The sequence below is a fragment of the Mesocricetus auratus genome, unplaced genomic scaffold, assembly GCF_017639785.1.
Source record: "Mesocricetus auratus isolate SY011 unplaced genomic scaffold, BCM_Maur_2.0 Super-Scaffold_100004, whole genome shotgun sequence".
Taxonomy (NCBI): domain Eukaryota; kingdom Metazoa; phylum Chordata; class Mammalia; order Rodentia; family Cricetidae; genus Mesocricetus; species Mesocricetus auratus.
The window spans coordinates 83887212-83912209 of NW_024429189.1; the positions used below are offsets into that span (position 1 = coordinate 83887212).

Genomic DNA, 24998 nt, shown 5'->3' on the forward strand with positions numbered 1-24998 from the left:
AACTGATGAGTTTTACAGTGGTGGATTATGTGGTAAGTGCTCAATGAATACCTATGACTTCTTTTTTAAAGGGAGAGATGACCTAGAGAGCTTCCAGCTTGAGATAAGTGGATTTTTAAAAGAGATGGCCTGTCCGTACTCGGTACTCGTATCGGGAGATATTAAAGACCGCCTCACGACGAAGGATGACTGCTTGAAACTTCTGTGTAAGTTGTCTTTCCTTGAACATTTAATGCATGTGTTCAACAAGTTCTTGTTATTTTCAGATCAGAATTCATACTCTGATTATTGAGACATTAGATACCTTACGTACTGAAAAGACTTTTGTGTTTGACTAAAAATATTGCACCATCTTAGGCATTCTTACGTAAACAGCTTACACTCTACTCGCATACATTTAACACTCACAGTGTAGTCAGTAAAACCCCGTGTTTGTGCTTTCTGCTGTATTTTAGCAAGTTGTCCTTTGCCTGGCTCATCCCTCACCATCTCTGAAGCCTTACTTAATTTTTTAAAATTCTTGGGAAAATTAGGCTGTTGTGCTGATTACTGTAGTCTTCTCAGCAGTGATGGGCACAGGTTGACTGTTGAGACACATTTATTGATCACCTTCTCTTAAACCAGAAACTGCCCTAGGCACAAGGAATACATCATAGAAAATCAGATAAAATGTAGTTTGTGCCTTCAGGGTTCTTGATTGAACCTTATTTTTATTAGGGGGGTTTGGAGCATATATCAATCTGTATTCCTACTGATGCTCTAAGGGTGCCCTTAGAGTATTATGTAGAACTTTGTGTTGTTTTTAGAATTCATTGAACAATGGCTATTTGTCATTCAAGTTTGAGGAGTTCTGTAGCTGCTCTTCTCATTTGTTCTTTGTAATTTAGTCTTGATTTTGATATTGTTAATACTTGTGTATGTAATTTGGTTCAGCAATTGTTTTTCAAGAAATTCTCATGCATGTATTAATGTTATGTTTCCGATTTTTTTGTTACAGTGTTTTTAAGTACAGAACTTCAAGCTTTACAGATATTGCAGAAGAAGAAACATAAAAATTCTCAGTTAGATAAAAACAGCGAAATTTGCCAGGAAGTTCAAGCTGTGTGTGATGCCCTTGGGGTCCCCAAGTCAAACACTTCTGACATTCCACTCCTACTGAGCCAAGTGGAATCAAAGGTATTATTTTTATTTACATATATATGTACTATATATACATATACATACATATTTTATCAAAAATTCAACTAAATGCTAACATGTCAACGCTGTATTCTAATTGTGATATGGAGTATCAATTTCAACAGAAACTTGTCTTACTAGAGGTTTATATTGGTGGTAAAGCCCTGGCCTACCATTTGGAAGGTCCTGGGTGCCCTCCACAGCACCAAAACAAAATATTATCCCCAAATTTTTATATGTAAGATAAATTTTTGATTTATGTTTAATATACATATAATTTAATTTGTAATTAATATTCAAGAATTATATCTTGATGAATGAGTCTTAAGGCTTTGCCACATGTTCCCCTGATAAAAGTCACTTTTCAAATTCAACGATTACTTTCTTAGCTAGAGTTGTAATGCAATACACTGAAAGAAGTGGTTATTTTGCAAGGTGAAAGACACTCGCTTCCCCACACCCCATGGGATATTTGCACTCTAATTTCTTTGGCAGTGAACAAGCATACTTTCTTGATTATTTAAGAAGTGTGTATTGTGTAGCGAATGAATAAAGAAGTACACCGATAGGGTAGTTAAAAGAACTATAATCTTGTACCTCCTGCGTTTTACCTTATCATACCAGCTGGACTGTTTACCTAAAAATAGCTTCCTGAGCCATTCAGTTCCTATCAGAAGTAAAAACTTCTGTATTTTATTTTTTCTGCAAATGATATTCCTACAAGATACTCTGTTATGATTGAGAAAGACATTTTTTGCCTTCTAACTTAAGCTGTTCAGTAATGTGACAGCAAATCCATGTCATTTACTGTTAAGCATATTTACATGTTGTGATAATAGGTGTTTTTATTGCTTGCAATCTCCATGGGAGGAAACTGAGGTACTGTTTCCCAGTGTGGTAGACCTGGTGTTTGAGAGTAAATCTTTCTCTGTCCTGCCAGCCAGCTCCCAAATAATAACACAGAGACTTCTTGTTAACTATGAAAGCTTGGCCATAGCTTAGACTTATTTTTAACTACCTCTTGTAACTTAAATTAACCCATTTCTATTAATCTATATTCTGTCACGTACTGCCCAGGCATCTCCTACTTCCTGCCTAGCTATGGACTGTTCAGCTCTTTGTTAAACCCATCACAAGCAGTATATCTTCACACAGTGTACAAATAGCCCACACTTGAGTGTAGGCAGTCAGTTCCCAGAACTGCTCCTCTTGGCTCAGTCTATAGCAAGTTTTTTTAAGTCTCATTGCATTTTAGAAATCTAAGAAATTACAAATGTATATACATTTAATGTCATCTTGAGTGAGAGGTGACAGCTGACTCATAGTTGTTAAGATATATATAACCCTACAGATAGTTAAGGTGATGGGAAGCTTACAGAAACATGTAACATGAGTAAGTAAAAGACCCAGAGACTGATACTGGGGTTCAAACTTCAAGTTGAAGATCAGAAAAGCAAAGCAACCAGCCACTAGCTGTCACCTCTAGTTCAGCCTGAATGGGCTGATTCTGTCTCCATGAGCTCTCACCAAGTCTCAAATTGTAATCTCTCCTCAGCATGACTGGAGAATGAATGCCTCATACTGAATCCTGATACTGACTTATGTACTTTTCATGAGTCCTGGGATTAAAGGTGTGAGCTATAATTCTCCTTTAGACTGATGCACTTGTGTAGGTCTGGGTGACCCTGGACTCTCAGAGACCAGTCTATCTCTTAATCCTAAGTACTAGGATTAAAGGTGTGTACCACCACCTCCTAGCTTCTGGCTGGTGGGATTAAAGGTGTGTGCCTGACTTCTATGGCTTGTGACTGACTTTGCTTTCTGAATCCTCAGGCAAGTTTTAATAAATCATAAGTAATATATTACTACAGAAACAGCATGTTTTAAGAAAATTAGTGAATTTAAGCCAGGCATTGGTGGTGCACGCCTTTAATCCCAGCACTTGGGAGGCAGAGGCAGGTGAAGCTCAGTGAGTTTGAGACCAGCCTGGCCTATAGAGTGAGTGCCAGGATATGCTCCAAAGCTACACAGAGAAACCCTGACTCGGAAAAACACAAAAACAAAAAACAAAAACAACAACAACAACAAAAAAACCCATAAACCAAAAAAAAAAAAAAACTCAAACCCAAAAAACAAAAAAAGAAAATGAATTTAGAAGTGATACCACATCTCATACAGTAACTATATGGTCAGTGTAGAGATAGATGGAATTTGGGGCAATGCTGCAAGGCTCATTCTATGATAATGTTTACGTATAACTCTCAAGATCCAATCTGCATGTCAAAATCTACCAATATGAAATGTACAAAGTAATGAATTTATTATAATTATTGACTAACTTTAGAACATTCTTAACACCAAAACCCTTGCTCCTGTTTACAGTTTTTCTTATTATCATCCCAGTTTTTAAGGTGTTTTGAATTTTTCTTTGAGTTTGTTTTGTAGTCATTCACTTTATTTTCCCTGCATGCATGGATGCGTGCCACATGCATGCTGTTGGGCCCTGTGGGATTGGGTTACAGATGGTTCTGAGCCACCATATGCTTTCTGGTAATGGAGCCTAGATCCTCTCAAAGAGCAACGAGTGCTCTTAATCGTTGAGCCATCTCTTCAGCCTCAGTTTGAATTCTTAAAGCAACATTACTGCTTCTGATTATTTGCTGTGGCTGTTGTATAAGACACCAAACCACTCTTTAGTTAGGAGGACGAGCCCAACTTAGAATGTTACTCTGCAGTCAGTTTCTTCAGGCTTAATTACTGTTATTGGAACCTGCGATGATACTAAAACATAATTGTCTAATATCTTGTTTTGAGAATAAAAATGATTCCTTAAATCAGTGGCCTTGTAAAAGTGATTAAAATGTTTGTGTCAGGACTGCAATAAGCGAGTTTATCCCATGTTGTCTTGTAGAGCACTAAAATAAGAAGTACAAATTGCAGTATTTATTTGAGAAAAATTGATGTACTTATTAAATGTCATGGTTTCTCTCTTGAGAGTTTACCAGAAAATAAAGAGTTCTATCTTGAAAAGAAATTCCAACTTGATTATACACACACCATTTTAACTTCACTTGTATACTCTCTTACTCTGGCAAGAATGCTCTGGTTCTTATGCACTGGCAATTTGGCGCTGCTATGACCCTCTTTCCTGCTGGCTGAAGATTTGTTTTAGTTGTTTTATTTTGACATGATTATTATTTGGTGTTCAAAACAACACATCAAATAAGAATAAGATGGTTTTAAATTATATATGTGTATTTTTTGTAATCTTTCATATTTACTTTTAGGTGAAGGATATTCTCTCTAAAGTCCAGAAAAACCATGTGGGAAAACCACTGCTAAAGGTTGATTTAAGTTCAGAACAGGCAGTAAGTGTTCCTCTTACTAATTCTATAACTAAATTAAGGCATCCCTATACTGGTTCATTTTTACCGTTTGTTACCATCGTGAAGAGACCTAGCTCACAGCTTTAGACTCAAGGTGTACATTGGCAAAGTGCCAGCTCTGGCAGCGCCACCTCTGTCACTTGCTGATGGCTAGGAAGACTGGTGTGTGTGCTTGTGAAGCACATACCAGATGAAAAGTCATGAGGCTGGTATCCCACAGTTCTCTTCAGGGTCATTCCTACAGGGAACCTAAAACTTTTCCCTGAAGACTCTCTGCCCCCTTTCCTATTCCTTCTCAACCCCTGCCACCTTGCAGACCAGACCTCAACACAGGTACTTTTGAGGGGACAAGCAGCATCCAGTCCATTGCACTGGTTTCCTTAGTATTTTGGAGAACTAGAACAGATATTCTAGAGTACTTTATCATAATACTTTAATCAAGTTATTAATTTAAAATGTCTACCTAGCCAAGAATATTTATAGTGACCAATATATTAGCAGAGCTGTGATTTGAAAAGGTAGTTTGTGAGACCAGCAAGATGGACAGTTGTTGGCATATTATTTCCATAGTGCGCACTGCTTAGCAAATTGATGTTTTACTTAAATAAATATATCTAATGAAAGATAAGCTTCTTTAATAGTTTCTGACCACTATAAATGTTTTATCATTAAATGTTAGTTAAATATTTTTCCATAGTCCCATAGGAACATAAAGTAATCATTAAGTATAGCATTATTTAAAAGATGGTAATATTCAAATTTCACTCAAAGAGCCTAATCTTGTGGTTTCATTCCCAAATTCTCTAGGAAAAACTGGAAAGAATCAATGATGCTCTTTCCTGTGAATATGAATGCCGCCGGCGGATGTTAATGAAACGGCTGGATGTGACTGTGCAGTCGTTTGGGTGGTCTGATAGAGCGAAGGTGAGACTGCTTTCCCGTTGGTGTCCTGTAGGTGGTAGTATGGGGCAGCTTCTGTCATGCTCTCTCTTGTTGTTAGTACCTAGGCGACTTTCACACTTTAATTCTATTCTGAACCACATGTTCAGTTTACCACTGCCCTTACATACAATGATTATTGTCTCCTATAGATTCATGTTTGCTGCTGAGTTCTTCCCTGGCTTCCTCCTTTGGTTTTAATTTGCACGGTTTTATTTATTTAAAGGTTTTAATTTTTAAAAAAGATTTGTTTATTATGTACACAGTGTTCTGCCAGCATGTATGCCTGCATGCCAGAGATGGCATCTGATGTTATAGATGATTGTGAGCCACCATGTGTATTCTGGGAATTGAACTCAGGACCTCTGGAAGAGCAGCCAGTGCTCTTAACCTCTGAGCCATCTTTGCAGCCCACAGTTTGATTTATGTTATTGTAAAACAGGTATTTCTGTGAGCGCACTAAGGTGGCGATAGTAACTAATGAAGAAAACAGTGTGGAAACAGGTTTAGGTAGTACTGATGCTGGAATAGGTTTCTTGTTTCTTAGGCATGTCTGCTCATTGAAGAGAGTTGTGGGATGAAGCCATTCCCAAATAGCTTTCCAGGTAGCTTAGTGCCTTTAACCTTTTCTAGTGTCAGTCTGGGCTTCTCTCTGCTCCTCCCTCATCATAGTGTAAAAACCTTCCAAACAGTAAATAGGGACAATCATAGGACCTTCCCTCTGTCAAGGACTGCTATCTTGGGCTCTGTGATGGCCAATACACGACAGTCATTGATTGCCATTGTGTGTCTAGCAGCTTTTAGTCCATACCCTTCTGGTGCCTGTTATTCAACTTTGACCACAAGTGGAGTTCTGATTGTTGTTATTGTTTGGAGCAATTGAGCAGTTCTTCCTGTGTGATAACACTTGGTGTCACATACCACTGTGATACATATTCTAGAAGCTTGGTCCCCACCATGGTAGTGGTCAGAGGAGTCTACTGGAAGATAGGTCATCCGCCCTCATGAATGGTCTAATCCTGGTCTCGAGGTTTGGGCTTATAAATGAATTAGTGATTTGTTTAAAGTGCAGCTGTCATGAAGTTGGCCCTTTGTAACACAGTTTTCTCGTTCCATGTTTTCTATTTCATTAATTTTGCCTTCTGCGGGGCTTGGGATTGGCTGCTGGTTGCTTTTCAGGACCCTTGAGATGCACCAGTAGGTTGCTGATTTGACATCCGTGAGAAGACTATCTTTTTAGAACCCCAGAGGTTCGGAGAAGTTGTCTTCTCATTGTCACTTATCACTAGGAATTTTACATTTTCTTGTATTTCTTAGATGATGCACTGCTAATTCAAACATGTATTGTTTAGTCTCCAAATCTTTAATTTTATTTCATTGTGTTCTAATAGGACATAAGGGATTCTCTCTCTCTCTCTCTCTCTCTCTCTCTCTCTCTCTCTCTCTCTCTCTCTCTCTCTCTCTTTTGTATTTTTTGAGACTTAAATTTGGGTCCTATTATAGGTTTGATTTTTGGAAAATGTTCTATCTGTTGCTAAAAAAATCTGTGTTTCTTGTCTGTTAGGTGGAATATTCTGCATATATCTGTTATATATATAGTCTAGTTGATCCATAGTGAATTTTAGATCTCAGTTTCTTTTCTTGCTTTCAGTTTAGAAGATTTATCTAAATATGAGAGGGGAGTATTGAAGCCACAACCCCCATTATTGTGTCAAGACTTATGTGGCCTTTTATGCCTTTTAGTGTATGAAATTAGGGTCTCCAATATATTCAGTGCAAAATGTTTATAATTATTGTATCTTCTTGATAAATTGTCTCTATGTAATGTCCCTTTTTATGTCTTCTAATTAGTCTTAGTTTGTGTTGTGGAATATTTGTTTACACTGTAAAGATGTATCTCTGCCTAAGGCACTTTTGATTGGTTTAATAAAGAGCTAAATTACCAATAGTAATGGCAGGAGAGAATAGGCAGGACTTCTGGAGAGAGGGAGGACTCTGGGAAGAAGAGAGGTGGGGATAGCAGTGAGACATTCAGTACAAAGCACAGGTAACTGAGACACATGGCAGAATGTGGAGACAGGTTAATTAAAGTTATAAGAGCTAGTTGGAAAAAAGCCTAAGCTAAGTACAGGCTTTCATAATTAATAATAAGTCTCGGTGTCATTATTTGTGTACTGGTGGTCCTGACAAGAAAGTATTACTACAGGTTTGAAGTTTACTTTATCTGGTGTAGGGATAACTATGCCTGCTTGTTTACAGTTTCCATTTGCTTGGTAATTTGTTTTTCATTTTTCATATCTTCGCTAGCTAAGTGTTAGTTGGAGACAGTATATGGTTGGTTCTTGTTTTTTAATCCAGTCTATTAGTCTATATCTTTATAGTGGTGAATTGAGGCCATTTACATTTTAGGTTATTACAGACAGAGGCTTGCTATTTCTTATACATATTCTTAGTGATGTTCTGTTTTGCTGAATTACTGATACTTCTTTTCCTTTTCCTGTGTTAGTTTTGAGGGTTTGCTTAGTTGCTGTGTTGGATGTGGTTGTTTCTTCCCCAGCTCTGGTTTGTTTATCTGAACTGCTCATGTGCTCTGCCTGCCTGCCTGCCTCTCTCCTTCCTTCCGATAAAGTACTCTAATAAGAATTTTCTACAGTGCTGGTGTTTGTTGTGAATTGCCTTGATTTATATGAAATATCCGTATTTTTTTCCCACTAGTTTTGGAAGATGGCTTTTCTGGGAATAGCATTCCTGGTTCACAGTTGTTTACTTTCAGAGCTTGAAATATTTCATCCCAAGGTCTTCTGGCTTTTATGGTTGCTGATGAAAAGTCTGGAGTAATCCTGGTATTTCTGCCTTTGTGTGTGAGTTGATGTGTTCCTGTGCTTTGGGGGTTATTTTTCTATGTTGTATTTGACATTCTGACTGTGACATGTAGTGAGGAGTTTCATCTCTGGTCATATCTGGAGTTCTATATACTTTTTGTGTTTGAATACTATTTCTCTAAGTTTGGGAAGTTTTGTGCTATATCTTCAATAAATAGTGTCTATTCCATTTCATTTTAACTCTGAACTTCTACACCAGACCCTTGGGAAATTTCATTCATGTTCCTTAATATTTTCCTCTTTGTATGTCTATGTTTTTGTCTCAGCTTTGTCCTCTGTCCCTGACCGTGTGCTACTGTGCTCTTGTCTATTAATGATACTTTCAGATGTGACTTTTATTTGATAAACCATACCAAGTATATATCTGTTTCTTTTTCAATATTTCAGTCTCCTTGATGAATTTTTCCTTCATAATTTGGACACCTGCCTCTAATTTTATTGACTGTCATTCATTTTAGAGACTGTCTCATTGAGGTCATGGGTGGAATTCCTTAATTTGTGCATCTGTTTCTTTGAACCTTTATATGACCATTAATTCTTTGCAAAGTCTTTGAATTATTTCTCAGATACTCAGCTATCTATCTCTATAGCTTTGGATTGCCTCATAGGTGTGTTGGTCCGATGGGGATGGGTCACGGATGGTGGCTGTGTCATAGTATTTGTGTTTCTATGTTGTATTATGTTGTATTTTGTTCATCTGTTGGAGTGGGCTTGTCTTTAACTTTTGACTTCCTCTTCCTCCAGTCCAGTTAAATGTGTTATATTCTTCCTAGAGCAGTGGTTTTCAACCTTCCTAGTGTTGCAACCCTTTAATACAGTTACTCATGTTGTGATGACCCCAACCATAAAATTATTTTTGTTGCTATTTTGCTTTTTTTAATTTTAAATTTTTTTATTTATTTAAATTTAAAAAAGGCTTGCTTTACAATCCCAGCTCCCTCTCCCTCCCCTCCTTCCCCGCCCCCCACCAGCTTCCTCAGCCCCCCATCCAATCCCCACTCGACTCTCCAGGGAAGGAGAGACCCTTCATGGGGCATCTCCAAAGTCTGTCATATCATCTGGGGCAGGGCCTAGGCCCTCCCCCATGTGTCCAGGCTGAGAGAGCATCCCTCCAGGTGGAATGGGCTCCCAAAGTCCACTTGGATGCCAGAGATAAATAATGATCTAGTACCTGAGGCCCCAAAGATTGCGGAGACCTCCTCACTGATACCCATGTTCATGGGTTCTGGATCAGTCCCATGCTGGCCTCATCAGTCTGGGGTCCATGAGCTCTCCCTTGTTCAGGTCAGCTGTTTCTGTAGGTTTCACCCACCTGGTCATGACCCCTTTGCTCATTGCTCCTCCCTTTCTGCAACTGGGTTCCAGGAGTTTAGTTCAGTGTTTAGGTGTGGGTGTCTGCCTCTGCTTCCATCAGCCACTGGATGGAGACTCTAGGATGGCATACAAGGTAGTCATCAGTCCCATTATCGGGGAAGGGCATGTAAGGCAGCCTCTCCACTATTGGTTAGATTGCCAGTTGGTGTTATCCATGTAGATCTCTGGAAATCTCGTTAGTGCCAGATTTTCTCCTCAAACCTATAATGACTCCCTCTATTATGATATCTCTCATCCTGCCCTCCTCTATTCTATCCCTGACTCAACTTTCCTGCTCCCCCATGTCCTCCTCTCCCCCTCTCTTTTCCCCTTCACTTTACCCCAGCTCCCTGTCCCCTCCCACAATGCTCCCAGTCCACTCAGGAGATCCTGTCCCATCCCCCTTCTCTGGGGTACCATGCATATCTCTCTTAGGGTCCTCCCTGTTTCCCAGATTCTCTGGTGCTGGGATTGTAGGCTGGCATGCCCCTGTTTCATGTCTAAAATTCATATATGAGTGAGTACATACCATGTTTGTCTTTTTGTGTCTGGGTTACCCCATTCAGGATGGTTTCTTCTAGTGCCATTCATTTTCCTGCAAATTTCAAGATTCCATTGTTTTTTTTTTTCCACTGAGTAGTACTCCATTGTGTAAATGTACCACATTTTCTCTATCCATTCTTCAGTTGAGGGGCATCTAGGCTGCTTCCAAGTTCTGACTATTACAAATAATGCTGCTATGAACATAGTGGGACAGATGCCCTTGTTGTATGGATGCACATCTTTTAGGTATATGCCTGAGTGGAATTGCTGGATCTTGTGGTAGACTGATTCCCATTTTCCTGAGGAATCTCCATACTGATTTCCAAAGTGGCTATATGAGTTGGCACTCCCACCAGGAGTGGAGGAGTGTTCCCCATTCTCCACATCCTCTCCAGCATGAACTGTCATTGGTGTTTTTGATTTTAGTCATTCTGACAGGAGTGAGATGGTATAGTGGTTTTGATTTGCATTTCCCTAATAGCTAAGGATGTTGAGCACTTTCTCAAGTGTCTCTCAGCCATTTTCGACTTCTCTATTGAGAATTCTCTATTTAGTTCTGCAGCCCACTTTTTAATTGGATCCTTTGGTGTTTTGGAGACTTGCTTCTTGAGTTCTTTGTAAATTTTGGAGATCAGCCCTCTGTCAGATGTGGGGTTAGTGAATATCTTTTCTCATTCTGTGGGCTGCCTTTTTGTCTTGCTGACTGTGTCCTTTGCCTTACAGAAGCTTCTCAGTTTCAGGAGGTCCCATTTATTAATTGTCAGTCTCATTGTCTGTGCTACTGGTGTTATGTTCACGAAGCGGTCTCCTGTACCAATTCTGTCAAGGGTACCTCCCACTTTCTCTTCTAAGAGGTTCAGTGTGGCTGGGTTTATGTTGAGGTCTTTGATCCATTTGGACTCAAGTTTTGTGCATGGTGATAGACATGGATCTATCTACAGTCTTATACATGCCAGTATCCAGTTATGCCAACACCATTTGTTGAAGATGCTTTCTTTTTTCTGTTGTATAATTTTAGCTTCTTTGTCAAAAATCAAGTGTTTGTAGGGGTGTGGGTTAATATCAGGGTTTTCAGTTCGATTCCATTTGTCTACCTGTCTGTTTTTGTGCCAATACCAAACTGTTTTCATTACTATAGCTCTATAGTAGAGCTTGAAGTCAGGGGCAGCGATGCCTCTGATGTTCCTTTGTTGAACAGGGTTGTTTTGGCTACCCTAGGCCTTTTGTTTTTCCATATAAAGTTGAGAATTGTTATTTCAAGGTCTGTGAAGAATTGTGGTAGGATTTTCATGAGGATTGCATTGAGTCTGTAGATTGCTTTTGGCAAGATTGCCATTTTTACTATGTTGATCTTAACTATCCAAGAGCTTGGGCGATCTTTCCATTTTCTGGTATCTTCTTTAATTTCTTTCTTTAAAGACTCAAAGTTCTTGCTATACAGGTCTTTCACTTGTTTGGTTAGCGTTACCCCAAGATATTTTATATTGTTTGTGGCTATTGTAAAGGGTGATGTTTCTCTGATTTCTTTCTCAGCCCATTTATCATCTGTATATAGTAGGGCTACTGGTTTTTTGAGTTAATCTTGTATCTTGCCTCTTTGCTGAAGGTGTTTATCAGCTGTAGGAGTTCCCATGTAGAATTTTTCGGGTCACTTACAATATCATCTGCAAATAGTGAAAGTTTGACTTCTCCCTTTCTAATTTGTATCTCCTTGATCTCCATTTGTTGTCTTACTGCTCTAGCTAGAACATCAAGTACAATATTAAAGAGGTATAGAGAGAGTGGGCAGCCTTGTCTTGTTCTTGATTTTAGAGGAATTGCAATTAGTTTCTTTCCATTTAGTTTGACGTTGGCTGTTGGTTTACTGTATATTGCTTTTATTATGTTCAGGTATGTTCCTGTTATCCCTGATCTCCAGGACCTTTATCATGAAGGGGTGTTGGATTTTGTCAAAGGCTTTTTCAGCATCAAGTGAGATGATCATGTGGTGTTTGTTTATATGGTGAATTACACTGATAGATTTTCACATGTTGAATCATCCCTGCATCCCTGGTATGAAGCCTTACATGGTCATGGTGGATGATTTTTCTGATGTTTCTTGGATTTGATTTGCCAGTATTTTATTGAGTATTTTTCCATCAATGTACCTGAGGGATGTTGGTCTGTAGTTCTCTTTCTTAGTTGTGTCTTTGTGTGGCTTGGGTACCAAGGTAATTGTAGCCTAGTAAAAAGAGTTTGACAACGCACCTCCTGCTTCTATTGTGTGGAACACTTTGAGGAGTATTGGAATTAGCTCTTTGAATTTCTGCACTGAAGCCATCTGGGCCTGGACATTTTTTGGTTGTGAGACTTTTGATGACTGTTTCTGTTTCATTAGGGGGTTATAGGCCTGTTTAAATTGCTTATCTGTTCTTGATGTAATTTTGGTAAGTGATATCTATCTAGAAAGTTGCCCATTTCCTTTAAGTTTTTGAATCTTGTGGAGTATAGGTTTTCAAAGTATGACCTGATGATTCTCTGGATTTCCTCAGTGTTTGTTATTATGTCCGTTTTCATTCCTGATTTTGTTAATTTGCAAGTTCTCTCTCTGCCTTTTGGTCAGTTTGGATAAAGGTTTGTCTATCTTGTTGATTTTCTGGAAGAACCAACTCTTTGTTACATTGATTTTTATATTGTGTTCTTTGTTTTGACTTTATTGATTTCAACCCTCAATTTGATTATTTCCTGTCTACTCCTCCAGGGTGAGTTTACTTTTTTTGTTCTAGAGCCTGTGTTTTTTTATAGGCAAATTAAGATCATTAATATTGAGGGAGATTAAGGACCATTGAGTGTTAATTGTTTTTGATTTGTTGTTGTTGGTGTTACTGTTTATGGATTTATCCCACTTTTTCTTTTGACTTTTGGTAAAGTGGGATTATCTATTGCCTATGTTTTTGTGAGTGTAGTTACCTTCCTTAGATTGAAATTTTCCTTCCAATACTTTCTATAGGGCTGGATTAGTGGATATGTATTGTTTAAATCTGGTTTTGTTGTGGAATATCTTGTTTTCTCCAATTATAGTGATTGAAAGCTTTGCTGGGTATAGTAGTCTGGGCTGGCATCCGTGGTCTCTTAGTGTTTGCAGAACATATATCCAGGACCTTCTGGCTTTCAGAGTTTCCATGGAGAAGTCAGGTGTGATTCTGATAGGTTTGCCTTTATATGTTACTTGGCCTTTTTCCTTTGCTGCTCTTAATATTCTTTCTTCTGTATGTTTGGGGTTTTGATTATTATGTGACGAGGGGACTTGTTTTTGTAGTCTACTCTATTTGGTGTTCTGTAGACTTCTTGTACTTTCATTGGCATGTCTTTCTTTAGGTTGGGAAAGTTTTCTTCTATGATTTTGTTGAATATGTTTTCTGCACCTTTGAGTTGGGTTTCTTCCCCTTCTTCTATCCCAATTATTCTTAGATTTGACCTTTTCACGGTGTCCCATGTTTCCTGGATATTTTGTGTTAGGGATTTTCTTTGTCGGTGAATCTATTTCTCCTAGTGAATCTTCAATGCCTGAGTTTCTCTCTTCCAACTCTTGTATTCTGTTGGTTATGCTTGCATCTGTAGTTCCTGATCGTTTAATCGTTTACTCACCTTTTGTAATTGCAGCATTCCTTCAGACTGTGGTTTTTTTTTATTGTCTCTATTTCAGCTCTCAAACCTTGCACTGTTTGAATTTTTTCTTGCAATTTTTGATTTGTGTTTTCTTGTATTTCTTTAAAGGATTTTCTCATTTGTTCTTCTAGGGTCTGTATCAGCTTCATGAAGTTGTTTTTAAGGTGCTCTCTTCTGCTTCCTCTGTGTTGGGATGTTCCAGTCTTGCTGGTGTAGAGTACCTAGACTCTAGAGGTGTCATATTGGTTTGTCTGTTGTTGAATGTGTTCTTATATTGTCGTCTTCCCATCCTCTGTTCCAGTGAGTGGGGGGGATCTCTTCCTTTCCTGGTAGGTACGGGTCCAAGGTTCTCTTCTGGTGAATGCAAGCAGGTCCAAAACTCTGGTGGCTCTTATGGTGGGTGCAGGTGTGTATGAGGCACTCCCTCTCCTCTGCCCTGAGTGGGGACCAGAGTAGACCTGCACTCTCAGCATGCTCCTGGTTGCTTGGTCCTCTGGGGGTGAGTCGGCCTGGCTCTTTGTTGTTATTTTATAGCTGTAATTTTGCTACTTTTATGAATTGTAATGTAAATATTTGATATGCAGAATATCTGATATGTGACCCCTGTGAAAGGATCATTCAATCCCCAAAGGGTTGAGCTCCACATGTTAAGAGCTGGTATCCTAGAGGGATGTCTCTGAGTTCATCTTTGGGGACTGGTGAAACTTGGTGTTGATTGTCAAATGGAAGCTCTGACATGATTTCCATCTTGGCTGTGCACCACAAGACCAAGACATTGCACACTAGATCTGGAGACAACCACATGGAGTCAAACCTTTGGTCTGCCCTTGGAGTCTACGAGCCCGCTAGGGGCAGGATAGCAAATTTCAGACACACTGAAGTCTGTGTACTGTCTGGGGCCTGTGGCTATAGTACAGGGCTGGAGTAAGCTCTGGAACCACAGAAGTATTGGTTTTCAGTCCTATGGTAATCAGAAGTTAAAACCTCACAATAGTACTGACCTTAGACCCCTAGATCCAAAGCTCAGACCCTGCATGGGTCTCTGAGACTGCAGGAGATGGGAACTTGGTCTCATGGTGCTCCTGGGTCCCTCTGGAGCATCTTTCTCAGGTACTCTCTGGATCCACTGGAGCAGGCGGCCTGTACCTATGGGAGCTAGAGCCCTGGACGCACAGTGCTTTCTGTACCCTCAGGAGCTGGGCCTAGGTGCAAGGTGCTCTCTCCAGTGTCTTTTGAAGATTATACTAAATTTACCTTATGATGCCACAATTTGCTTAACTCTAATTTTATACCTTTCCCTATATTATTTAACATCAATTTTATATATAATTTTTATAACTTTCATAATTTACTGTAAATTTCAATTTATTATGGTAGATTCCTAAAATGGTATTTGTTACGTGAAATGTTATTAGTTTTAATACTTGAAGCTTCTGTACAGGGGTAAATACTGTCATGTCTCACTTTATCTTCATACTAGAGATATCTATCACCAACTTTATTTCTAACTTGATAATTTGATAGATAAAAAGGTTAACTTACTTGTTTCTTCTTATCAGGAAAATTAAACTTTTTCATAGGCCTATTAGTCATTTGAATTTCCTGTTTTCTATTTGTGTCTGGATGCTATTTCCTGTGCCTTCCTGGTTTCCTTTTAATTGATCTTTTTTGTTAAGAAAGTTCATGTATTACTTTAAGAATATTTCCCAGTTTTCTCATGATTCTAGTTTAAACCCTTTGATGTATAATGTATGGAAACAACTCTGCTCTATGGGATGTCTTTTGGTGAATGTGTGCCTCACTGCTGATGTCATCACTGATGTTCTGAGTGTCCACCAGCTCATGCCACCCCATGGGAAATAATCTTTTCTTTTGCTCATTAATCTGTGTTGCTTCTTGGATTATTTTTACATTCACTTATTTACGAGACTCTAAATATTCATTTTCTGTCTTGTTTCATCAATCTTTTTTGTTCCAAGTTTCAGTTAAACAGATAGGCATGGCAGTTAGTTGATGTCCTGAGTGTTGTGTTCAGGGTGCAGTGCTACAACTGGGATTTCTCACTGTGTTTTAGGGACTTAAGTTCTCTCCCTCCCTCCCTTCCCTCCCTCCCCTCCCTCCCTCCCTTCCCTCCCTCCCTCCCTTCCCTCCCTCCCTCCCTCCCTCCCTCCCTCCCTCCCTCCCTCCCTCCCTCCCTCCCTTCATCCTCCCGTCCATCCCTCTTATATCTGTAACTTAAGAAATCTGCAGATGGGGGTGATAAAATGAACAATTATGGAAGGGTGGTTTGAGGATTAAATACCTGCTAAGTTGAAAGCATTTTAGCACATTTAATAAATGTAAATGTTAGCTTTAAAATGATAAATTCAGCTGGGTGTGGTCGTCACGCCTTTATTTCTGGCACTCGGGAGGCTGAGGCAGGTGGATCTCTGTGAATTCAAGGCCAGCCTGGTCTACAAAGCAGAGTTCCAGGATATCCAGGGCTACATAGAGAAACTGTCTCAAAAGAAAAAAAAAAGGTGAATTCATATTTCATTTAAGCATATGTTAGGACTCTTCTTTAAAAATACTTTAAGTCATTCTTCCATATTTAGGTTCTAGTTAACATTAGATTTTTATTTGTTTATTTTCTTGTCTTGCTTAAAACCATTCCCAATAGGACTCCAGTTGCTCTACATGTGTAAGTTAAACTGAAGGAAAGTGACAACAGCCAGTATACCCATCAAGACATTTGATGGTCCTCACCATTTCTTCAAGTTCAGCTTTTGTTTCTGCAAGATTTATTGCCTGTTTTGTATTGTGTTATATAATAGTATTGTTTTGTTTTACTTATTGTATTATTTCTTCCTATTTATTTGACTACATACATTGCATTGTGTTTTGGGATGCTTCCTCTCTTCTCTGTTTCCTTACTTGTTTATTATGAATTGTCTTCTTCTAAAGATTATGATCACTACTGCTTTTCATTCAGATTTGCTTCTGCTAATCCCCTCCCCTCCATTATCATTTAGGCAAAAACAGATAATATAGCAAGAATTTACCAGCCCAAGCGGTATGCCTTGTCGCCCAAGACAACAGTCACGTTGGCACATCTACTGGCTGCCCGTGAGGATCTGTCTAAGATCATCAGGACAAGCAGTGGCATCAACCGGGAGAAGACAGCATGTGCCATTAATAAGGTCAGTTTTTCTTTCAGCTTCATGGAGAATAATTAACAACTTTCTGGTTTGCTATTTTTATAGATTTTAGTCCATTTTTTCATGTATGTCCATGGATGAGAAAAGAGTGGTAGAGGGGCTTATATCCTCTACATTTATTTATCACTTGTACGCACCTTTCCATTTTTGTAGTCATGAAGTTAATCAAAGCTTCCTGAACTAGAGGAATTGAGAAGTAGATTCACAGTAGATTCACCAAGTATTTGCTCTACCCATTTAATTAGTAGGAATCTGTAGGAATTTTTGCCACTACTTATTTATTAAATTAAAACCTCTATAGCATTGTTCAGCTCATATGACAGTGGTGTTCATGAAGTTCAAGATGTCTGTGATTTTGCCTGTGTAATGGCAGAGCTCTGCAGACAAATCCAGAATGTCGCCATCAGCTTGAGTAGGAAGGTTTCTGTATCTAGTAGAGCATCCACAGGCAGTTTTATGATGACTAGAGAACAAAAGTATCCATAGCAGTGGTGCAGCAGTTGATTTGAGATAGGATCCCTTGCCAGTGGCATTGGTTCCCCTCCCTCGCCCCTCCTGCATGCTAGGTAAGTGCTCTGCCAAGCCCTCATGCTGTCCCTCCTCCTTGCTGTCCCTCAGCATGGGTGTTTTAAGACAGTCTTTTCTGAGTTTTTACTTTATAGTTTGATTAGTTGAGGGAGAGTTTATGGGCTGTTTTGGGGCAGCATCTCTGAAATGCTTGTGTTTTTAAACGACATTTAATAAAGATCTAAATTGTAATTAAAAATTGATTTAAATGCTATATATTATCTACTTTTTTATTTATTTAGAATAGCCACATTATGATCTTGGGATGAGACCAGTGTTAAAACACAGAATTTGTTTTATGTGTACCTTATACACACAGTTTGAGGGCAATTCTGTGCCATATTTTTTGTGTGCCTGTGCTTCTACTGTGCAAACCAGGATGTCATTTGTAGAATTTTTCACTGTGCCATTATGTTGGTGCTCAAAAGATTTGAATTGTGAAGCGGTCACGTCTTGGATTTAGAGTTAGATTGTCTATGCTGTAATATTATAGTAAGTACATCACTGATCTTAAGTTCAGGAGAATCCTTCTCTGTGTCACTTGTTATGAGACAAAATTTGTCTGTGGCGACTCTACCCAGATTTGGAGTCTAGACAGATACAGAGTAGGAATACCCCCAACTTCCAACCAGTGAGTTTTATTGGAGTTACTCACAGGAATATGGATGAGGGGTTACTCACAGGAATATGGGGGAGGGGCTACTCACAGGAATATGGGTGAGCAGAAATGCCTCAGACAGCTATATCAGCAAAGCCAACCCTAGCATGGTGACAATTCACAAAAGCTGGGAATCTGGAGCACACTGCACAGTCTGCAGGCAGCTCAGCAGGTGGCACAGTTTGAGCTTCCTCCCAACACCTGGGCTGGTCTTCATTTCCTCATGCAGTGCTGCCTGTCTCTGCTTCTTCAGGGCAGCCCGGCTTCTTTGCAGCTTAGCTCCTGCGAGAGATGCTCAGCACTCTTCTGTTTGCACACTTCAGGGAAGGAGGGACCTAGTGAATCTGGTCAGTTTTAGGGACTTCGGGTTGTTTTCTTCCTGTGTGAATGAGCTCCCTGCAGGATGGAATGTCTCCCTCTGCAAGGAAACTACTAAAAACATGACTTGGGAATTGTTGTTACATTCAAAGGGTGCTGCATGTTATATAATCTTTATACACTGATGAACTAAATATATCTGAGGAGTGCAGAGTTATGGATAACCCAGTGCCAAATCAACCCTTGTGGGAAGTCAGAGTTGTATTAATAAGTGGATCTGAAGTTGACTAATGTAGGTTATATAGTTTGTGTCTTAAAAACATTTTGCTAAAATAGTTCTTAATGTGACGGATACCATGCTCGTCATAAATTTTGCTAAACAAATTTAATTGAGAGAAAATTAACAAGACTTTAACTGTAGGGAATACTGCTTTAATTTGTTTAAAAATATTGTACTCTGAGGAATTTGTCAAACATCACATTTATATTCTCAGTCTTAATTCATATTGCATTCAACCCTTTTATGAATTTGGCTTCTTTATTTAGAAATAATAACTTTAATATTATCTGAAACCTTTATGTAAATTTTAACTTTGAAAAACAGAAACTTAACGAAAACTCTTTTTACACAGGTGCTTATGGGCAGGGTGCCTGACAGGGGAGGACGGCCGAACGAGATTGAACCCCCACCCCCTGAAATGCCCCCTTGGCAGAAGAGACAAGAAGGCGGAGGGAGGGGTGGTTGGGGTGGTGGAGGTGGAGGTGGTGGTCGAGGAGGCGGTGGGGGTGGAAGAGGAGGATGGGGTGGTGGAGGAGGATGGGGAGGGGGTGGAGGAGGGGGAGGAGGGTGGGGAGGAGGTGGAGGAGGTGGAGGTGGTAGAGGAGGTTTCCAGGGCAGGGGAGATTATGGTGGGAGAGGAGATTATGGTGGGCGGGGGGGCTATGGTGGGCGAGGGGGCTATGGTGGAAGAGGTTATGGAGATCCATATGGAGGAGGAGGAGGAGGAGGAGGTGGGTATAGAAGATACTGAAGACTGCACATGTTAGAGCACTGCTTACTAGTACAATGTAGTGATAGTGTTCCGAGGAGCATACTTGAACATCACCCTGAGGTAGATCATGGTAGTGTCTCTGAGGGTGGCACTCTTGAATACAGAAGACCGTTTTATACCACCAGGTGACCCTGCAACATGATGTTTTCCATATTCTGTGTACTCCAGCATGCTGTGTCTTTTTAAAAAGAAAAAAAAAACCACCCAAAACTATTTTTAAAAATGTAAATATTTATTACCAGCAACTTGGAAAATGGAATGTATTTTATTGTCATGATTGAATTTAGACTGTAAACTGGTATTTTGTTTAGGGTTGAAACACAAATGACCCTCACCTGAAATAGAAAGGAATCTAGACCTTTGTTTTATTTGTATTCCTGTGGACCTGCCCTATATTGTTGATTCTATTTTACAAAACAGAGAAAGTGTCTAATATTTGTGCTTAGTAGGCAGTTGTCATTTTTTAATAGGATGAAATTCCTGCAGTTAGGTTTTTATTAAATTTCTGTTAACTAAAGCTGAAGTCTTTATTTCACTATGTATACATGGCTTATTTTTTAGTTGGATATGACTCCTGTGTGAATGGCTGAATGCTAAGTTAATGATCGGAAGACCCAGTGGTTGTTGTGGGTAACTACAATGAAATAATGTTTTCTGGACACGGATAGTTACACATATAAATTTATAGCAGTTGTGACAGCATTCACAAGACTTATATATGCAAGATGAAGCCAGACAAAATCCCTGCATGGAGTGGGGAGGTGGTCCTGAAGTCCCACTCCCCTAGCTGAGAAGCTGTTGGCAGTTTTCTTCAGGGATGTGGGACAGACATGAGAGGTTGCCCATGCTCTGGTACATGTCCTAAGCATGCATGTGGACACAGGACTAAGTGGCCTCAGTTAAAGAAAACAAAACAAGCGCATGAAGTTGAGAAAGGAAAGTCTGTGGTTTGTGTGTGGAGGAATTTAGGGGTGTAGGGGTGGATTTAATCAAAACATACTATATGCTTGTGTGAAATTCTCAAACAATAAAAGAAAAGAATTGAGACCGAAATTACTCTAAAGGAACAAAGATACATACTGATTTTCCTTGATGCTGTGAAAAATAACCTGTTTCTACTAAGTACCCTTGCTTTAGTTCTAAAAGGCAGTAGTATATCAGAGGGTATGATAAGGTATCCTTCGGGAAACACCAACTTAGGGATTGCTATTGGTGACTTGGTAATGGGAACAACAGTCAAAGGCTTGGTGACCAGGAGTTGTGAATTTACATTCTTGGGGACAATTCGCCCACACCCCTGTCAACAGGGTCAGTTCTACTGTGCTGCCCAGGTGAGGACCAGGGCCTGTTCTCCCAAGTGCTGCAGCTAGTGAGGGTCTGGGTCAGGTTCCCTGTTTGCCACAGGTGGCAAGGGAGTAGGTAGGCATCTCTCTCACCCATGCCACCTGAGTGGTAGATTAGGGCAGGGCTGTAAGCATTACAGCCCAGATGGTATTCTGGCAATTTGGAGCTCAGAATCCCACAGGTCACAGTAAATGTAGCATCTTACAGCCCTGCTCCAGGGAAAGGCTGCCCCAGTGTAACAGCTCTGCTCCAGCAGCAAGGGCTTCCCCAGTGAGGTTGCTACAGTTTAACTCCAGGAGTTTTCACTTTGCTAAGGGAAGTTTCCTAGGTTAAAGTGTTACAGTCCTGTTCTGCTCTCCCTCCATTCTCAGAAGGAAAGTCTCACCCAAACCTCATTCAAGAGATTTATTGGGAGGAAAGAATCCAGGAGAATGTTTGCCTCTGCCAGGGTGGAAAAGGACAGCAGCAAACTGAACAGACACTGGGTTTATATGTGTCTTCTTAGGGGCGGAGTTTTTCCAGGGTGGAAATTGGTCAGATTTCAGTTCTTTTTATTTTTTTTATTTTCCAGTTTAAATTTAGATAAGAAATGAGGTTGCTTCACAAGTCAGTTCCAGGTCCCTCTCCCATTCCCTCCCCTCCTCCCGTGCCCTCCCCCCAACCCCCTCCCCCCCCCCCCCCCCGTTATCCCCTCATTCCCTCAGGGAGGGTAAGGCCCTCCATGGGGGTGTCCATAGTCTGTCATTTCATATAGGGTAGGGCCTAGACCCTTCCCCAAGAGTTCAGGGTGAGAGTGCACCTCACATTGTTCTATGGGAGTCCAAAGTCCGTGTGTATACTTGGGATGGGTACTGATCTGCTGCCCAAGGCTCAATAGATTCCCTAGGCCTCCTCACTGACACCCAAATTCAGGGGGTCTTGATCAGTCCCATGCTGGATTCCCAGGCTGATGCCTGGGATTCAAGAGTTAACCTTTGTCTGGTCAGCTGTTTCTGGGGGTTAAACCAGCCCAGTCTTGATCCCTTTGATCATCAGTCCTCCCTCTCTGTTACTGGCTTTCTTGAGTTCAGCTCAGTACTTAACCAAGGGAGTCTGCCTCTTCTTTGATCAGCCACTAAATGAAGTTTCTGTTTCCCAGATTCTCTGGCCATAGGATTGTAGGCTGGCACTCCCCAGATCTATGTCTAAAATCCATATATGAGAGAGTACATGCCATGTTTCTCTTTTTGTGACTGGGTTACCTCACTCAGGATGGTTTCTTCTAGTGTCATCCATTTGCCTGCGAATCTCATGATTCCATTATTTTTTTCTGCTGAATAGTACTCCATTGTGTAGATGTACCACATTTTCTCTATCCACTCTTCGGGTGAGGGACATCTAGGTTGCTTCCAGGTTCTGGCTATTACAAATAAAGCTGCTATGAACATAGTGGAACAGACATCTTTGTTGTATGAATGGGCATTTTTTGGATATATGCCTAAGAGTGGAGTTGCTGGGTCTTGTGGTAGGTTTATTCCCATTTTTCTGAGGAATCTCCATACTGATTTCCAAAGTGGCTGAACCAGTTGGCACTCCCACCAGCAATGGAGGAGTGTTCCCCTTTCACCACATCCTCTCCAGCATAAATTGTCATTGGTGTTTTTGATTTTAGCCATTCTGACAGGAGTGAGATGGTATCTCAGAGTTGTTTTGATTTGCATTTCCCGGATGGCTAAGGATGTTGAGCACTTTCTCAAGTGCCTCTCAGCCATTTTAGACTCCTCTATTGAAAACTCTCTATTTAGTTCTGCAGCCCACTTTTTAATAGGGTCCTTTGGTGTTTTGGAGACTTGCTTCTTGAGTTCTTTGTAAATTTTGGAGATCAACCCTCTGTCAGATGTGGGATTAGTAAATATTTTTCCCATTCTGTGAGTTGCCTTTTTGTCTTGCTGACTGTGTCCTTTGCCTTACAGAAGCTTCTCAGTTTCAGTAGGTCCCATTTATTAATTGTTGATCTCACTGTCTGTGCTACTGGTGTTATGTTCAGGAAGCTGTCTCCTGTACCAATTCGTTCAAGGGTACCACCCACTTTCTCTTCGAAGAGGTTCAGTGTGGCTGGATTTATGTTGAGGTCTTTGATCCATTTGGACTTAAGTTTTGTGCATGGCGATAAACATGGATCGATCCGCATTCTTCTACATGCCAGTCTCCAATTATGCCAGCACCATTTGTTGAAGATGCTTTCTTTATTCCATTGTATATTTTTTGCTTCTTTGTCAAAGATCAGATGTTCATACGTGTGTGGGTTAATACCCGGGTTTTCAATTCGATTCCATTGGTCTACCTGTCTATTTTTGTGCCAATACCAAGCTGTTTTCAGGACTATAGCTCTGTAATAGAGCTTGAGGTCAGGGATGGTGATGCCTCCGGACGTTGCCTTGTTGAACAGGGTTGTTTTGGCTATCCTGGGTCTTTTGTTTTTCCATACAAAATTGATTATTGTTCTTTCAAGGTCTGTGAAGAATTGTGCTGGGATTTTAATGGGGATTGCATTGATTCCGTAGATTGCTTTTGGCAGGATTGCCATTTTTACTACATTGATCCTACCTATCCAAGAGCATGGGAGATCTTTCCATTTTCTGAGGGCTTCTTTAATGTCTTTCTTTAAAGATTCAAAGTTCTTACGATACAGGTCTTTCACTTGTTTGGTTAGCGTTACCCCAAGGTATTTTATGTTGTTTGTGGCAATTGTAAAGGGTGATGTTTCTCTGATTTCTCTTTCAGCCCTTTTATCATCTGTATATAGTAGGGCTACTGATTTTCTTGAGTTGATCTTGTAGCCTGCCACTTTGCTGAAGGTGTTAATCAGCTGTAAGAGTTCCCTGGTAGAGTTCTTTGGGTCCTTGATGTAAACTATCATATCGTCTGCAAACAGTGAAAGTTTGACCTCTTCCTTCCCAATTTGTATCCCCTTGATCCCCCTTTGTTGTCGTATGGCAATAGCTAGAACTTAAAGTACCATGTTGAAAAGGTATGGAGAGAGTGGACAGCCTTGTTTTGTTCCTGATTTTAGAGGAATTGCGTTGGGTTTCTGTCCATTTAGTTTGATGTTGGCTGTTGGTTTAGTGTATATAGCTTTTATTATGTTTAAGTATGTCCCTGTTTTCCCAGATCTCTCCAAGACCTTTATCATGAAGGGGTGTTTTTTTTTTTCTATTTTTATACTTTCTGTTCCCCCATTTCCCCATGTCTTTGTTCAGCTTGTGGCACCTATGAGCACCTGTGGACATGGTCTTACTGAAATTTTTTGAATTAAATAACTGAACTTTCCTCTGGGCTGAGAACATCATTGCTGTTGGACCACATGGACTGATGTCAAAACTGTTTAGCTGTTTCCTTGTACTCTGTAGATCTAGATCTTATTAAATAGAAAATACATAACATCTAATTCAAAAACATTTACCAGCACTTGTGGCAAACAGTGAGCCTAACACAAAAAACAAACAAACTTATAGCCAGAAAATGTCCTGAGCAATGTTTGTCTCTACCATGTGAGGAAGACAGAGTTGCGGATTGGGAATGAGGGTGGATAAGGATTTTCATCTTTCCTGCAGGGTCAGCGTGTTAGAGTGATTTCATTATTCCATATGAAATACTATGAATTGTTCTTTTTTTCTTCCCACTCCCAAGCAAACTTAATAGAATGGAGTAGTTTTACTTTGAATTACAGTAAAAATTCAAATGAAATGCATGAAGTTAAGAAACACAAGACCAGCTGGTCGGTGGTGGTGTATGCCTTTAATCACAGCATTCAGGAGGTAGAGGCAGGCAGATTTCTGTGAGTTCAAGGACAGCCTGGTCTACAGAGTGAGTTTCAGGATAGGCTCAAAAAAAAAAAAAAAAAAAGAAAGAAAGAAAGAAAGAAAAAAGAAAAGAAACACAAGACCTTGAAG

At 40.0% G+C, this 24998-nt stretch overlaps 1 protein-coding gene across 1 annotated transcript in view; it reads left to right on the top strand.

Moving 5' to 3' along the window:
* The window catches only part of Fam98b (family with sequence similarity 98 member B), a 28805-nt gene extending 8566 nt beyond the window's left edge, over positions 1 to 20239 (top strand). Inside the window, exons 3-8 of the mRNA XM_040746020.1 lie at positions 72 to 206; positions 998 to 1176; positions 4467 to 4547; positions 5373 to 5489; positions 16942 to 17109; positions 19303 to 20239. Coding sequence (XP_040601954.1) covers positions 72 to 206; positions 998 to 1176; positions 4467 to 4547; positions 5373 to 5489; positions 16942 to 17109; positions 19303 to 19701 — 1079 coding nt within the window. The 3' untranslated portion in view covers positions 19702 to 20239. The remainder of the gene's footprint in view (positions 1 to 71; positions 207 to 997; positions 1177 to 4466; positions 4548 to 5372; positions 5490 to 16941; positions 17110 to 19302) is intronic.
* The last annotated feature ends 4759 nt before the right edge of the window (positions 20240 to 24998 follow it).